This window comes from Halichoerus grypus, chromosome 4, assembly GCF_964656455.1.
Source record: "Halichoerus grypus chromosome 4, mHalGry1.hap1.1, whole genome shotgun sequence".
Lineage (NCBI taxonomy): Eukaryota > Metazoa > Chordata > Mammalia > Carnivora > Phocidae > Halichoerus > Halichoerus grypus.
This window is the reverse complement of record NC_135715.1, coordinates 155,960,935-155,979,193: the sequence shown is the minus strand read 5'-3', so window position 1 is coordinate 155,979,193 and position 18,259 is coordinate 155,960,935. Positions and strand designations below refer to the sequence as shown.

Here is an 18,259-nt window from a genome sequence, read left to right as displayed (position 1 = left end):
TTAGAGTGGTTTGATTTTTTTTCATTTTCATGCAACTTTGAGAATTAATTTTTGCAAAATGTTTGATCTTATTTTCCATGGAAACATGAACTCTGAAACATACATTACTTTTCCTATAGGGGAAAAATGAAGTTTTCCAATACAGGCTTTGACTCTTGTCCCTCATTATAATCTAAGCATTCTAGTTTTCTTTCTTTTACATTGATCTAAGTTATGTAGAGTAAAATATCTGAATGAGGCTCTTTAAAATTTAATTCAATTTAATTTAATTTTTTTGAGAGAGAGAGAGAGAGGGAGGGAGTACGAGCTGGAGGGGGTTAGAGGGTCAGAGGGAGAGAGAATCTTAAGCAGGCTCCACGGGAGCATGGAGCCAGACACAGGTCTTGATCTCACAACCCTGAGATCAGGACCTGAGCTGAAACCAAGAGTTGAATGCTTCACCAACTGAGCCACCCAGGCGCCCCCTTAATGAGGCTTTTAAACCCCAAACTAATAAGACTTTTTGAGATGAATTGGCATAGTTGATTCTAATTAACAAATAATAAGGCTATTATTAAGCAGAAACTTGCATTTGAATATTTGTTTTACCCCTGGCCTCATAATAACCAGAAACTCGGCCCACCCTCACAAGAGTCCTTGGGACATAGCTACTTGGATATATTGCATTTACTTCAAACCCACCCAAGATGGTATTGATTTTCTCAGCCCTGTCAATGTTTCTGGGACTCTGTTGTCACTTAGACTGAAAATCTAGACTTTAGTCCTAATTTTCCCCCACTTTTATCCCCTGTATTCATTCTGTTGCCAAGTCTTTGGGTTCTTTCTTTGAAATATTCCCAATTGATATATTTCCCTTCTGTGTTACTAAAATCCATTTCTCAGCACTCAATGCCGGATATCTTAACTAACCTGCTTCTAACTGGTTTCCCCACTGCTGTTTCCCTCCTAGCCCTTCGGAGGCTCTCTAATTCTCATAACTATATTTCATATGTTGACTCTTCTGCTCGAGACCCTGGAATGGCTCCCTGCACATCACTCTTAGTGAGGGTTCACCTGCCTTGCTTCCATATTCTGTGCCCGAGGTTCTTCTAATTTCTTTTCTCTCTAATCTCGCCCTTCACTGTGTGCAGTCACCGGCTTGTAGGTGCTCAGCTTTAAAAATTCTTTCCCACGTAGATTGTTTGGAGATTGGAATTAATTTTTTAAATGTAGAAACAATTATTTAAGAGACGTGGTTGAGTTCTGAAGCTTTAACTCAAAGGGCTGTGTTTCCTCACGTAGCTGATTTCTGGCTTCTGGGAGCCAGAAGCCATGTCGAATAGGGAGGCAGGGGAAGGAGGGACTGCTTTCTCCTTCTTTCCCCATTGCAGGCTCATCTAGCACGAGGCAGAACTCACAGTGATTTTTCATGTGTAAAGGTAGCCTGCAGCGTTTGACTTGTGTTAACTGTCTTCCAGTCCTTGGAGCTACCCAAACTAAATAGTGCATTAATTAATTCAGTAATTACATTATTACTAAAGTAACAGTAATTGCTTTTTACTGAATACTTTCACTTATGACTTTTCTAATCCTTACAACAATCTTGCATGGTACCGTAAAGTCACCTCCATTTAATAGATGAACATATTGAGACAGGGTAAAGTTTAAGCATGTGCAGCTATTGATTTATAAACACAAGTCTTCCAAATAACCTATATATATTTGTAAATCACTTAAAAGAGTAAGTGCTGTGTTGAGTGTTTGTTAAAGAGATACACGGCTAACCTCCATCCTTTCTCCACTTCATCTCCTCCCTCGCTATACACAGCACTGCTGGGGCACTCTTCCTGCTTTATAGAGACAGGAGAGCGTCAAGGTTGATGGCTTCTTTTGCTGTTCAGAGGTGTTTTAGTGTGATGTAGTCCCACTTGTTTATTTTTGCTTCTGTTGCCTTTGCTTTTGGTGTCAGATCAAAAAATTATTGCCAAGATTGATGTCAAGATGCTTACTGCCTGTGTTTTCTTCTAGGAGTTTTATGGCTTCAGGGTTTATGTTCAAATCTTCCATCCATTTTGAATTTGGGGTTTTTTGTATTGTATAAGATAAGGGTCCAGTTTCCTTCTTTTGCATGTGGCTGTCCAGTTTTCCCCGCACCCTTTATTGAGGAGACTGTCCTTTCCCCAAGCTTACGTTCTTGTTGGGAGAAGTACGCAGTAACCAAATAAATAAGTACGTGGTACTGTGTGGCACATCAGATCATAATAATTGCTATTAGAGAAAAACACAGGGAGAGGGGCGGGAGGGGGAAGACTGGGGTGTTGCAGTTTTAAAGACAATGGCCACTGTATTTAAGAGAGGAGGTGACATTTGAGCAGGTTTCTGAAAAAGACTCTAATGGGTTACATTCCTGTGAGAAGGAAATTGAGCAAGTTAACCTGTGCTTAACTGTATATTTCAACTGTGTCAAAATTTTTTGTCTTGCTATTTTAAAATTTAATTTCAACAGGAAACAAATACATGTCGGGGGGCGAGGTGAAAGAAACGAGGACCATTTCTGTAGGTGGGGTGTCTGGGAAAGGATAGACCTAAAAGGGCTAGTAGCGAAATCCCCTTCTCCTTAATTGCCAGGAGGAGCTGTGCCCAGTGAAATCAAGGGCGACAGGTGTGCAATGGCCTTTGCCTTCATGTGACCTCAGTCTGTTTCTCAGGAGCTGTTTCTGACATCATCCGTTGACAGTAGAGTAATAGGTTTTATTTTGACAGCAGAAGATTATTGCATGGTGGGGCTTTAATAAACACTCTTTAGGGCTTTATGTCTGGGAAGCTTAAACCTAATTCCTTGCATTGTAACGCTAATGATTCGTGCTTGTTATGTCTCTTGCAGCTTTGTAGGAAGCTAACCTCCAAGAGGTAGACGGGATGGCTAGCTCAGCCCGGGAGCACCTGCTTTTTGTGCGGCGTCGAAATCCCCAGATGCGGTACACACTGAGCCCAGAGAACCTCCAGAGCCTGGCTTCCCAGAGCTCCATGCCGGAGAACATGACCCTACAGAGGGCGAACAGCGACACAGACCTGGTGACTTCCGAGAGCCGCTCCAGCTTGACTGCGAGCATGTACGAGTACACGCTGGGGCAAGCCCAGAACCTCATTATCTTCTGGGATATTAAAGAGGAGGTGGACCCCAGTGATTGGATTGGACTTTATCATATAGGTGAGTGACATGAAATGGACTTGCATGTGACTTAGAGCATACATTTTTACTCTGATATGACACTATTGTGTATTTTTTCCTTGGCGGGGGTCAGGGGGTGGGGGGACCACACACACAAATAAACCCAGCAAGATTCTGGGACTTTTTTTTCCTTCTTCTTTAGAAGGGAAAGAATCAACAATAATAAATACCTTTGCTGATATGAATTTTGTGGTTATATTTCTACCCTGATTAAATGCCAGAACCTGCAGATTTTATAATATTTTCTTTTTAAAGCTTCACATTGCCCTTAATCAGTAGTCCCATTTCGGGAAGAATTGGGTATTAACTTTTACTAATATTTTTAAACTGATGAAAAAGATGTCTCAATTTAGATAACTGATGTGAAAAAATGTTCTGTACTTTCTTTTTTTTTTTTCCAGCAAAGCAAAGTTTATTGAGCAATAGTAAAGTGATAGTACAAAGCTCCCAAAGAGGGAGGGGACCTGAGAGAGCTGCACTGTTCTTTAGTTTCTAAAGATTGAATTTCTTGAAGAACAACTTGCAGTCTATGGTATCTTTTTATTTCAAAATTCCTGATGTGTCCTTGATCAGTTAGGTAAAGAAAGTGTCATATTTTCCTAACAAATGACTTAGGAATAAGTTGCTATTTGTTTTAATAGAAATGTCCCAGCTGTGTTTAGCTAATTTGCACTTGTTATGCATAGGTGAGCGAATGATGAATGGCACATGCCAGAAAATATAAAATTTGCTTTATTGAAAGCAAAAATCCAAACCCTACCAACCAGGCTTAAAGAAAATCTAAATTAAACCTGATAATAAAAATCTAACATTCCCCAAAGTTGGGGAAGTTTTTCACTCAGTGAAGGGAATTCCTTTCAAAATTTAACGTCAAGTATTTTAATAGAAAGACATGTTTGCTTTCACTGTAAATTATAAACCAGGCATCTTTGTTGTTTGTTTTTTTGGAGTGAACTAGGGGGAAAAAAGACCTATTTGTTTATGGCAGTGCTTCTCATTCAGGGGCCATTTTACCCCCTCCAGGCCATTTGTAATGTCTGGAGACATTTTTGGTTGACACAGTGGGGTAGGGAATGGGAGACCAGGGATGCCGCTGGACATCCCGCAATGCACAGGACCACCTCCCACAGATATCTGTTAGCACCACCCTTGACAAACTATGATTTAAGGCAAAATAACATCCTTGCTGACAGTTTATCAAAATGTTCAACCCACTAAAATTTACGTTTCACAGCAACAAAGAATTTTATGTTGACTAAAATTGATTGGTATTTACTAATGTAACTCTATTAATCATGCTGGATAACAAGAAATCTAAAATGGCAAAAAAAATTTCAAGAATTTTTATTTTTCTGTTTCCTCTTATGACAATTTTTACCCAGGTGTGTTTAAATATATATTCAAGATGGGGAAGGTAGGATTTAAAAATTGTATTTTTATTTCTGATATCTATTATATTCACAAAAAAGTCTTACAATTTTGATGGGACTTTGGAAGTGATTCTTTTGGTTTTATGTAACTTCAACTTTTTAGATTTCACCAAACTGTTTTCTTTTCATTTTAATATGATTTTTTAAAAATATTTACCTATCTTCAAGTTTACTAACTTTTAATATTTTCATCTTCATTCTGTTGTCAGTCGCATCCAATGGATTTTAAAATTTCAGTTATTTGACTTTACATTTGTAGAGTTTTCATTTCTTTTTCTTTTTGTATATTTTATTTTTCTCATGAGATTCCCTGTATGTTAACTCACTCAGACCATATTTTCATTCAGTTATTTGAATTGAATCGAATGTATCTGCTTTAAGTTCTCTGCAAAATCCAGTATCTGGGCATTTTCTATTATCTGTTTATCTGTTGACCATGGATCCCATTTTCCTGTTTCTTTACATATCCAGCAGTTCTTGATTTTACACTGGCTATTGAGAATTCTAAGTTGTAGAAATCCCGAGTTCTGTAGAACAATTTTTATTGTAATGTTAATTTTTATCCTAGTAGGCAGATTTATTTTTTTGAACTTGCTAGGTATAATTTTCCCCTTTGTGAGGATGGATCTGTGGAAAGCCCAAAGTGGTTCCCCAGCACTTCTAACTTGATGGGATTCAGCCTCCAAGTTTGGTCTCCCCTATGGATTTTGTTAGGGCTTGGTTTAGGGCTTTGTTAGGCTAGATCTATGGTAAGCCTTGTTGGCCTTTGTACTTCTTTCTAAGTAGTGGCATTTCTGATGTCTGAGCGGATGCCTGGAATGTCGACCACGTGTCTTTTCTCTGGCTGGGTCATAACTCCAGTGTTCTCTAGCACTGCTGGACCTCTAGGAACTTCAGCGCACTCTCAGCCCCGTTAGCAGCTACTCTCTACAAAGCCTTGGTAGTGTTTCTCTGCACATGCGCAGTCCAGACATTAGCCTAGGGCTTGTGGGTATCCCAATGCACTTCTGACCTTCACCCCTCCATAGTTCTTTCCTTCCCCATGCCCTGCCTATTGATCCATACTCTGATCTCTGCATCCTCAGCCTGTCAGAACTTCCATGGACTCAGGAAGTTGTCCCCTGGCTGAGATCTGGGTGGTCATAGAGTCACCTCATCAGTTTCTCTTCCCTCTGGGGTTTTCATCTTAAGCCACCTGTCGTGCAATGTCTGAAAACCACTGCCTCCCAGTTTTACAGCTGTTTCCATCAGGAAGGCTAGTCTGGAACTAATCACTGCCCTAGGCCCTGAAGCAGAAGTTTCTTCCATGCTTTTGATTTCCCGTAGGCAGTGAGAGATTTCACTTAATTTTCCCATCTCACCATTTCCAGAGAACTCTGAATGAATAATAAATGGTGGCTTAAGTTCCATGGGTTTGTTAGTTCTTCTTAGTGTATTTTCTAATAGTTTTAGATCCCTGGCAGGGCAGAGAGAACTGGAGCCCTCAGACCTCTCAAGGGACTGGGATGAACACAGAGACTAGCATCTGCAGGTGCAAATACCATGTACTTGGGGTTCTAGGGCATGTTGTTGGTTCCAACAGTTCTTCTGCAGCAAAGGAGTCTGAGAGGCACAGGTCCCAGCATCTAAGACATTAAGTCTGGCTCATTTCTATGGTTGAAGGGCCACAGCTATGTTTCAGAGGAAGCCTGGCTGATCTGGGACCTCAGAATGAGTGAACAGAGACCTGGCTTTAGACAGAGATAGCCATTGCTCCTGGGGCTGAGGTGGGCTATTCTGGCCTCTAGGCTGGAGGCAGCCTCACTTCTGTGGGGACTTTGCCCTCCCATGTGGAGAGGGCTAGGTGGCAGCTTTGTGGGTTTTCACAGAGAGCTGTTTCCTGATCCTTCTTCCTTACAGGGTCAGGGCTCAGCAGCAAGCCATTCATCTCAGGGCACGTAGGCCCTCCCCAGAGTCAGGAAAGTTCTAAATTTACATGGTAATCCAACGAGTGAGTAGTCTAGGAGTGGGCTGTGAGCCAGCTCTGGCCGGGGAGATGTAAGGGAAAGACTTTGGGGGAACTTCCTTTTCCAGTGAAAAGCCAGAGTCTCCTGTAGAGTCATTAAATTTCCTTTTCTCTTGTACCTGGGGCTGTGGTGACAAGATGTGATATCTTGAACTGTTGCGTCCATGGAGCAACCGTAAGACATCAATCGAGATTAAAAGCTATGAATGACAGAGCAGAAAGTCAGAATGAGCTTGGACTGGCACTCCAAAGTTCTTGCCATATGTGGAAAAAATCTTCCCCTCTTTGCTTAAGTCCTCACTGTGAAGCTCTCTTGTATCTGCAGTTAATCCTGACTGAGCTGCTAGGTGGTGTAAAGATGCCGAAGGGAAAAGGAGGGACACGAACTGCTTTTGAAGGCAGGACAGAGAGTGTGGGCTACTCCAGTGGTTACTACTTCAGGGAATGTGCCTGGGGCTGCTTTAACAGACTGAAAAACCACTAGGTCATTGTTTTTATTTTTATTTTTTAAAGTAACAAAAATCTGATACAAAAATTTTGAAAACAGTAACTCCAAGCCAGGTGGAAATTTTCAAAAGTTTAGTAGGACCCATCATATGACAGGAAGCATCTACGGAATGAGTAAGGAAGTAACGCGAATATATACCCAACTGTTCTGGGGCACTATTACATGAAGGTGGCGAGCTGATACATTTGGAGAAACCCGAAAGAAAAGAGGAAATGCAAGGCCAGGATGGAGAAAAGAATTTCGGGGCACAAATTATGTCACCAATTTAAGGCTGTTGTGGCTAAATAGAAATACATTCTCTCCTGGGGTCTGTGACACAGGTGCACTGAGAATCCAGGTTTCCCAAGAGTAGCATACATGTCAGGTGCGGCCTCAAACTCCTGTCCCTCCTGGTAGGGAGTAGCTGCCCCCCTTCAGTCGAGTCCTGAGAAGCCGGACTGTTTCCTAGCAACGCCTAGTTTTATTTGTGGAACAGAGAGATGGTCTCTGTAGACATAAATCCCAAAGGAAAAGGATTTGGGTGGAATGTCTGGCCAGTGAGGTGTGGCTTATTGGCACACTCTGCACTTTGATTGTGTTTCTCTTGGCTTACATTTTCTTACTCTCAAGAAGTGTGAGTTTTGCTTGTGTTTGGCTAATTGTTAATAAGGTTTTGCATTGTACAAGTCAGTCCAGGTGACTTTTAGCTAATCTGGAGAGAAAATATATACTCCTGGATCAGAAAAATAAATTGTTCTCCAGGCATTTTAAGCAGTATATACATCCTATTGGGAATACAAAGGAAAAAAGATTGAAAATATCAAAGTGCCATTTGGGGTAAATTTGGGGGTGAACATAATTCTTAAAACAGGTGATAATTATATTTTCTCTCTCCAGAAAGTCTCAGATACACCCTGAGATTTCCAGAGATGATTGCAATGTAGCTATAGCTCTGAATCTCCAAATTACAGCAATTAATGCCTTGCAAATGGTTTTCAAAAATCACTAGATTTATAACTTATTGTTGGTCTCCGTAATAAGAAGTGACCCCTGACAAGAGTAACACTGCTACTCATTGCTTCCTTCTAAGCTGTCTAAATAAAAGGAGCCAAATGCTTAAATGTGCAAAAGCACTTAGGGTACGGAACACAGCTTTCCATGAAAAACCAAATGGTCACTGTTTAAAGAGTCGGCAGAGTATATTCTATTTGTTTCAGGCTCGCTATCTAATTCCCCTTAACCTTTGGTCTTGTGCTTTGCTTTCTGGCTATTCAAAAGAAAAACACTTCAAAAGGCTTACTCTGCCATTTCTCATTTTCAGGCAACTTCAAGTACCCGAACAGAGCTAGGAAAATGCACATTATGAAAACTAGACGTCTATACTGTTCTGTACACCAGTGCTACTCAAAGTGCTGGCCTACAATTGATATGACTAGATAAGAAGCTTCCTCTAAGATGTAAATCAATGTCCTGCATTCTTCATTGAGAAAATCTTGCTATTAAAAAATTAAATTAAATAATGGGCTTATTGATGCAGCTGTTTCATACTCTGGCTCAAGCTTATCTTGCCATAGACCAGTATTAAATAGTTTGCCAGCATTTCTCTGGATCGCCCTTTGAGTATACCTCTCAGTGTCTGCGTGTTGATTATATCTTCAAAGATGAATGGCAGAACGACCATACTTGCCTCTATCTTAAAAAATACTATGGCTCATGTAGTATGATGTTTTTCATATTTCTTTGCATTTGGATGGTAAAATAGAAGTAGGATCACAGTAGTTAACCAAGGCATTGAGATTATGTATTTCAGAGCTTTAAGATCCCAAAGTTTAAATTGATGTTTTACAGATAAAGAATTAAGGTCCAGCGTGGTGATGCTCTACAGCCAGTGGGAGGCAGCCAAGGCTGGGCCTAAAGTGTCTCATGTCTTAGTCTTCATTTCTCCCCCTTGTGTTGAAAAATATAGTCCTGTGTTTTCCAACCTTCAGTTATTTACTCAGCACCTTCTTGATTTTTACAGTATGGGATTATCACCTGTACTATTAATATTTTTCTTTAAACCATCTGATTGAAAGAAAGAAAGAAAGGAAGAAAGAAAGGAAGGAGGGAAGAAACAATCTAGTTATCTACCCTGACTTTGTTTTAAGCAGTAAGGCTTGGGAAAGGTGTTCTGTGTCAATTGTAATTCTAACATACATTAACTGTTAAATAACTTTTGTAGACAGTGCCACCAAGATTATCACTCATAGCACACTTTGAGAAATTCTGGGGTTATCAGTGGTTAAGAGCACAGGTTCTGCAATCAGACAGACTAGTAAATTCAAATACACTTACTGGCTTGAGCGAATTACGTCATCTTTTTGATGTCGATTCCACATGAAGAGCAGCAGAGCTGCCCTACGTGTGCTGCTCATGACAGAAGCCCTTTTTGAATTATGTCATCTTTTTAAATCTCAGTTTCCTCATCTGTAAAAAAAAAAAAAAAAAGACAAAAAAAGTACCAGTATCACGAGAAAGAAGATAATGTGTATAAAGCTCTCGAGAAGGTGCCTAGGCTTATTCTAAGGTCGTGCTGATTGCAAACTATCATCATTATTTTGGCTACTGTAAATAATAATAAAATCATTTTCCTGGTAGCCTGAAGCTGCAGCACAAACTTATCTACTGGATGAATCCACAAGAAGGGATGTCCAGATTAAAGTGACACACCAGACCGCTTCTGCTTATAAAAACCAAAATCCAATCCTTTGAGTCAGAGTTCTATAAATTATATAAAGCACTTCAAATTTCAATGCTAAATAATACAGTATTTTGAGTATTATATACGTTCTGAACCAATATGCTTTTCAAGGGGATGGGAAAGCTGCAGTTTAATCCCAAATTCAATCAAATGGAACAAAGAATTTATGTATTAAGTATTTAGTTTCCAGAATAGCTATAAAATATAGGGAAGAGTGACTGTTTGTAAGCTCTTTTGGTATTTTTACATGATTATTGCCAAAGAAAAGTTGTTTCAGGTCGTGTCTTTAAATTTTAGAAAATGCTTTTAGAGAATAAGGGCTTTGAACATGAAATGGTTTTTGGAACAACTTAACTCTAAATTGCTTTTTGTTACCTAGTTGTATTAGCCTCAGTCAGATTATGCTGTACAAATGAGCTAACCCTGAATCCTCCGTGACTTAGCAGAACAAAAGATTATTTCTTTCTAATACTATGTGTCCAACATGGATTGACAGGGGGCTTGCTTTGTACTGTTGTTTAGAGATGCAGGCTGACCATTCTCCTGATTTTTGCCATATCGGATTATTAAAGGCTCACCATCGTGTCATTACACCATCTGTAACAGAAGGCCTCTCTGGGCAAGTGTCAAGGGAAGAGGGTACTGGAGACTCCTACATCAGCTCTTAAATGCTTTGGCCCCAAAGTGACACATCTCACTTCTTCTCAGAGACTCCATTCAACATTAGTCCCATGATCTGCCTAACTGCCTAGATACTGGGAAATGGGGAGAAGCCGTTGGCTCTTTAGGGAGCAGTTGATGTCTCTACCATAGTAGATGCATCTTGCTAACGTATCAGGTCCTCTGGTCTGTTTCAAAGCCTAATACATCCTTGCATGATCACTGCAAGAATAGGTGCTGGGTATTAAAAAGTGTCATACTTTCGTATACATTTTACAACCTGTTCAGGATACTGACTGAGAAGACACACCCAGAGCAGGACCAAGGACAGTACCTGTGTGATTTGTGTCACTTTTCCTTGAAGGATGCTTATATAGGTACCATAATTAGTAAATGTGAAATGATTGTAAATATTTTTTGATGGAATTAAGATAACATTGGCATGAGGTTTAGAAATTAGTCACTCCACAGGCGCCTGAATGGCTCAGTCGATTAAGTGTCTGACTCTTGATTTCGGCTCGGGTCATGATCTCAGGGTCGTGAGACTGAGCCCTGTGTTGGGCTTTGCACTGAGTGTGGAGCCCCTCTCTCTTTCCCCTCCCCACCCTACGCTCTCTCTCAAAAAAAAGTCTTCATTCTGATAAAACCCATTACTAACTCACAAAATAATTGCTTACCACACATACTGTTTTTATAATATTTGTTATAATTGGCTTTTCGTGCTTTTCTAAGGACTAATGGGTACATCAATAAAGAAAATACATTTATAATGCCATCTTTTTATCCTGATATCTCTCTTAAAGTCTGTTTGTCTGTTATCAGGTTGCTGTGTCAACTTTCTTTTGGTTAGTTTTTGCTCGATATATCTTTTCCCACTGATTTCCTTTCAGCCGTTCTTTGGCATGCTTCAGATATATCTGCTGTAAATCATCTATGGCTTTATGATTTTTAATCCAATCTGAGTGACCCTCTTTTAAAGTTGGTGCATTTTGTGCTTTAACATTTGCTCTTATATTTTTATATATTTGGATTTATTTCCACATCCTATCTTGTTTTCTGTATTTTATGCTTTTTTGTAGTTTTTTTTTTTTTTTGATGTGCTTTTGTGCCTTCCATTGAAATGATGAGTTTTCTTTACTCCCTACCGTCTATTCAGTCTATTTGTTTGAAAGTTAAATTTCCTAGGTCTAGTCTGTTAGCAATTATTCTTAAAATATTTGTCATGCATACTTGAGTTAAAGGTTAAAATGAATCAGTATCTTTAAATACCTCTCAAACTGTACAAAGATCTTAGAACATATTTATTACAATCACTTCCTTCTCCATCTTCTCTTTTACTGTTAACAACATTTAATTCCATCCTGTTTTAAACCCCTTTTCCTATACTAGTCATTATTGTTATTGTTGTGGGTTTTTTATAGACAGGGATTATTCCAGTTTTGTATTCTGCATAAAAAGCCATGAGAAAACTTAGTGGCTTAAAACAACAATGTATTGAATAAGTAAACAATAAGGGTAAAAGAAGAGACTTATCTGAATCAGCAACACTAGAGTACATGAGGTTTGATTTTCCTGCAAAATACACATGCACACACAACAAAAGTTGTGTTCTAAAATAAATGGAAACAAGCAGGAGAAGTTTAAAACTCAACTTCAAATTCTTGTTGATATACTAACTCAAAGAATATTCATTTTTTTCCCTTGGTATTGTAGATAATGATGAGAGGTATCAGGTATACCTGAAATCTTCTCTTTGTTTTCTCCAGCAGGTTTTCCCCATTGTGGGCTCTCACGTGTTCTCTCTTTCATTTTGCACCATATATTTTTATCTTTATTTTAAACCAGTCTTATGCTGGCAGTCTTTGAGTTACAGTTGAGCTGTGATAACTATCAAAGTCGTTATGTTAATTTCTGACAGTTGTTTTCCCACAGTCAGGCTGACACTGTTGTTGAGTTTTTGAGTAAATAACTTCACAATTGTGTATACTTCATATGGACATCAGAGGAACTATAGAGAGCATCTCAGGTTTTCAGTCTGATTTAAGTGGTAGGGACCAGAGTGTCATAACTTGGATTCAGTGGTGACATTAAGGAATTCTTCCTCTAAGTCCTATTTTGTGTTTTTTCTTTTAATTTAAATTATGAATTGCAAAACTCCCAGTGTATGCATGCTCATTGAGGAAGCCTGATGTTTCTTTTCCTACATAAAAATTTATGAAGCAACAAATGATCACATTTTCTCAATTTACTGTAGATCATAAAATCATTGGAAGACCCACACTAATGCCTTAATTACATACAGAGCTTGAACTGGGTATAGTCCAGTGGATCCATTAACCTCAGCATCGGGTAGTAGAGTGGCAAAAAGGATGGTTTTGGAGAGGGGATATGGGATGGATCTGGATTCAAGTTCTGGCTCAGCCTCCTGTGTAAAAATGGGAATAGTATCAACCTCATAAATTTGCAGGGAAGATGAAACAAGATGACATTTGTGAAGTATATGCAGGGTGGTTTTTTCATAGGTGGTAACCACAACACCACCGAAACATTTGTTGAGAGCCTGCTGTTTGTCTGCCAGTAGGCAATGGGGTACAAACATGAATCAGCTCACATTTTGGTGGGGTGTGAGATAGGTAGGAATGATGCAGTGTGTTCAGAATATTACAGAGACCATGAGAGCATGGAGAAGGAATGGTTTAAAGCCTGAGATGGGTTCAGGGACAGGTAATGTATAGAAAGAGCTTCACTAAGAAGGTGATATTTAGACTTACCATCAAATAGGACTTTTTTTATTTTTGGTATTCACATGAGAGAAAGTCATTCTAGGAGGTGAAAATTTCATATGCATGTCACGTCTTTCTCATGAAGGGGTTACATCTGTTTTACTTGAAGATTGCACCTCTTGTCCTATTCCTTTTTCTGCCTGGCTGACTTCTGTGGATCCTTTTAGATAGGATTCAAAAGTCACCCACTCCATGATGTGCCCCCTAACTGTTCCAGGCAATCAGTCTGTTTTCCTGCTTCCTTAGGAACTTTTTCATATCACTGTTTCAGTGCCAATTACAGTGTGTTGTAATTTGTCTTTTTCCATGTTTGTCCCTTCAGGTGCACTCTTAACTCCTTAACTGTGTCCTGTTCATTTTGTATCCTGAGCACCTCATCCAGCTCTCTGTGCTGCATTCTTCATGTGGATTAATTAATTTCATTAAAGAGTAGGTTTCTGGCTAGGGCAATTATGACGGAATAGTGAGTACTTTCCTATTGGAGATTTATTCCATATTATATCGTTTTCTCCTAATGATTTTATTCAACAGATCAGTTTTGGTATTCATTCACTCATTTATTTCTTCAACAATATTAGGAATTTATTATATACCAGGCATCTGAAAGAATTTCTAAAATATCTGTATTTGAGATCATAGTTGAGGAACTGTCATTCCAGTTTTTTTTTCAATTATTATACAATATATTGGCCTTTTGCTTCCTCTTTCTTTACCCATGGTTCTATTTTCAATATGGAAAGCACTATGTGTTTAAATGGAAATGAATTTATTCCCTGAATTCAGTGTGGTTAGTGCTTTATACTCTCATTCTTTTTTGTTCTTTCTTAGTCCCTTGTTTGCAAAAATAGGCGTTTGCTGCTCTAAGCAGTCACGGGTGTTTTTCTGAAGGTTGTGTGTCTTTTGGCATGAAGAATATCTATAGCGTTCTTGACATTCTGAAATATATCACCTTTATATTCACAACATAACTATTACACATCTATAAACAAATGCTGTTATAAAATTTTCGATGGGTCAAAGAATGATCGATTATCTTTTTACTCTACAAAAATAAGTATGATTGTTTTGGGGACCATAATTATAGCACTAAACTATAATATTAGAAGCAAATATGTTACTGTAAGGCTAATCTAAAAAAAAAACTTGAAATTCCCAACTGAGAATTTATATTAAGTTAACTAGTAGGATTTTAAATATTTATATACCTTCTTAAAGCATCCAAATAGATTTTTTTAAGTGTAAGTCTGTGGCATATTTTGGATAGGATAAGACATTCCATGCAAAAAGGAAAGGCTTAAGAATTCAGCGAACATCTGGAGGAGGTTAAATTTTTAGTGTTGGGCTGTGTGACAGTCATTTTTCCTCTGTTCACTTAGCTGCCAAACCCCGTCATTCCTGAGCCATTTCAAGGAGATAAACAAGGTGAACTGTGTATACACATGCCCCAGTGTAACTGCTGATTTGAGCAAGGTTACAGGTCAGCATCTGTCAGGTAACTTAGAATTTGCTAGTTCATCATGTGATTCATTTGCCTGAATGGAGGAGCACTATGAAACCAATAAAACTACTTTTAAAAAATTAATTATTATTAGTTGTAAAGTCTAACTAGAGTTATACTGTTAAGATAAGCAGCAACATTGTCATCTTTGTGTTTTGTGATGCTATTGATGGAACCTCCAGAATTCCTCATTTTACATAAATTTCACTCAAATATAAGGAAACGGTATGATTTATTTAAGGAAATCCAATGCTGCTAGTGAAGTACTGCATTTTTCATCATCTGGAATCATTAAATAGATGATCCATCTGTTGAAGTTTATTTTAAAACTTAGAGGCATGGAGGTTTTAGAGTTAGATAGGAAATTAATGATCATTTACTCTGCTGGCCTCATTTTACAAATCAAACGGAGGGCCTGGATGGATTTAGTAATATTCCCATGGTTGCTCAGTAAAATAGTTGGAAAAAATACAGTGTTTAATAGGAATTTCCTCCACAGCGGGGTTGCTTTTTAAAGGGAGTTAGGTGCTAAAGTCAATCCCTGCAGGTGATTTTTGAGTATAGCTAAAATTACCCTCAAAAAACCCCAGGAAGGCAATATGACTTAACGAGTTCAACACAGCCGGTTTTTCTTCCAGTATTGGAATAGACTCCTGTCTTAGATTGAGTGCCAGAGGAGAAGTTGGCTTGTGTTTAGGAGCTGTTTTTATAGCCCCCAAGCCCTATCATTTAAAACTGAATTTCCACTCAGCCTGGTAGGATCCTTGAAAGAACTGCATATTTCATACTCCCTGTTGGGGCACACACTCAGGGTCTGGAAAGGCTCCTGTGCAATTTAGATCATCCTCTTTCTCAATCTCTTCTTTTGTACCAACGGAACGTGCGTGGTTCCACCAGAATACGTTAAATGCGCATTTGCCGTGCCTCGCTCGAACATCATTTCATCTTTGAAGATTCAGTAGAGTATGATGAGTCACTTCCTTAACTGGAGGCTCGTAGAGACTTATTTTCTAAGTTGTTTTTGCTAGTTTTTTTAGCACTGTCTAAAATATTCCCCCAATACTTATTGTCCCTTTGTCTGAGCAATACTTCAGTGAAAGAGTTTCATTTTTTTAGAGCTGTCGCAGTGTTTCAGATACACATAAATACTGTCTGTTCTGTTACTTCTGCTTTTTCCTTTCCAGTGCAGCTCGCATTCTTTGGGGTTTTAAATCCAAGGGCTGAGTGCGTACACAAACTCTGGGCATAGGGAAAGGCTGAGATGATCTAATAGGATTGTTTTCGGTACAAAAGCTCCTTTGCCATAAAATATCAAACCTACTCATCTTTCTTTAAACAGTAACTGACAAATTAATTTTTTCCTAAAGGTAGATGTGACCAACACCTGTAAGTGTCCATGAGCTGAAATATTCCACATATTCTTCAGATAGTCAAATATTTCAAAACTACTTCAATGACTCTCTTAAGAAAGCTAAACTATTGTGGAATTCTTATTTATAAGAGGTGACAGGAGGACCCCTGTGCCCCTCCTGTGTTCTAAAGCCATGTACTTGCAAGTTGCAGGAACTGGAAAATCCCACACCAGAACTTTTGTCAGTCTTTGCCGCCCTGGCCTCAGCTACTGCCTACTGCACCCACTGTCTGAGGCTGCTCCTTCATTGGCTGTGACCCTGTCTCCTGGATCCCCAGTGTTCTGGCCATTTGTTCCTTTCCTCTTTACTGAAACTCCTTTCTGATCCTCTTGTAAGTGAATTTTCTTCTTTTTAAAACCTCTTTCCTTGAATGATTTCATTCACTCCCAGTTTTTAGCTAGTCTAGGCAGAAAGCTTTCTTGCTAACCAAGGGTGGTTGTACCCTCCTGGCCCCCAAGAGCCAAGTCTGCCCATCTTCTTGTGTTTCTGCGTTCAGGGCCCTCACATTGGTGGCAGCTGTGAGGAGAGCATGGACGCCACAGAAAGGGGTGAACACGGCACATCAGGGCTTGCCCTCAGTTTGCTAGCAGCCCACTATTTAACACCAGCCTCTGTCTTAAGCTCCCAAGACCACTTCTCTCTGAATATCCTACTCGCTCTTCAAACTCAGCTTGTTCAAAACAAAGTGACTGGCATGCCAAACTGGTTCTTCATTTCCTATATTTGTTAGTGGAAATGCCATTTTTAAAAGTCTCTCAGGGTTGAAAATCACTTGAGAGTTTGCCTCCTATCCTACTCTCATGGTTAAGTTAGCCATGTTTCCTGACACTGTCACATCTTTTGATTCTCATTTCGTGTCTCTCTAAGTCATGTCCTTAGTCTGACATACTCTAGTCCAATTCATGTTCCACATTACTGTCAAATATTTAATAAATAAAAGTTTATTTTTGCCAGGCACTAAGCTAAGTGCTTTACATATCTTATCTCATTTAATGCCTCCACATCAAGTCAAGTGTCAGGGCACCTGCCCCGACGGCTTCATGAGCGTCCTCTGCTGTGTGAGGGACACCCTGGACTGGTGTCTGATCCATGCTCGACAACTCTAAAGGCAAGAAGCTGTGGCTGGCACAAAGAGTGGGCATGGCTCGTTGGCCATGGGCCACACTGCCTGAGCTGCTAGGACAAGAATATGTGTTTCTGGTGGACAAGAGTTGGGGTCTGCCCACCACAGAGCTGGTGTGGGGTCACTGGCATGCCTGCTCCTAAACACTATCCAGAGGAGCTCATGTTCCCCGGGGGTCATTCAGAGGGACAGGGCAGAAGACCTTGGCAGAAAGAGTCCAGGTGTGCTCTGAGAGTGCCATCATCTGGGGGAAAGAGGGTTGTAAGTGACCACAGGAAGGAAACTGCAGGTGAGAATCCCCAGAAATGGGGTATCTCTCCAGAACCCAGGAACTGTTCTCTGGAGAGAGAAAGTCTAAGCTCACAGAATGCCGGCACCAGATTGTGACAGTGCCAACTCAGTCATGCCTCCTAACCTTTCCTTCTTCCACCCCACTGATATCCTGAGAGAGGCAGAGACTGGTGGAAAGGAGAGAATCCAGCTGCAGCTCCCTTCCTTTCTGAAGGCTTTCTGCCTGAAGCAGGCCTTAGCTAAGACAGAGAAGATTTTATTTTGACCGAAGTTTGGAGGTTTAACTGTGACATAGGATTGGACATTTTCTTTGTAAAAGTGAACATTTTTGTGGCTTGATGTGACCAGAAGACTTTTCCTCATCTCAAAATGACCAGAAGAGTCAAGGGGCCTGCTCTCGTCCTTTCATCCTGTGGTGAGCAAAGAGCTAGTCCCCCAGAGCAGATCACAACAGGCAGCAGGGTGGAAGAATAACATTGTTTTCAGTTTTATCCTGTGAGTCCCGCTTGCTGAATGTAATACCCAGTTATAAAACTTTATTGGCAATGGGGTTAAACAGTCTGGTGTTTGAAGTGGAGAAGACACTGTTGGGATTTGTTCGGTTTGATTGTCAGGTTGC

General features: G+C 39.7%; 1 protein-coding gene across 3 annotated transcripts in view; it reads left to right on the top strand.

Annotated features, from left to right (window-relative positions):
* The window catches only part of HECW2 (HECT, C2 and WW domain containing E3 ubiquitin protein ligase 2), a 360,698-nt gene that overhangs the window by 135,223 nt on the left and 207,216 nt on the right, over window positions 1-18,259 (top strand). For all 3 annotated transcript variants that reach the window (XM_036097304.2, XM_036097301.2, XM_036097307.2), the window contains one exon: window positions 2,864-3,190. In XM_036097304.2, the coding sequence (XP_035953197.2) occupies window positions 2,899-3,190 (292 nt within the window). In that variant the 5' untranslated portion in view covers window positions 2,864-2,898. The remainder of the gene's footprint in view (window positions 1-2,863; window positions 3,191-18,259) is intronic.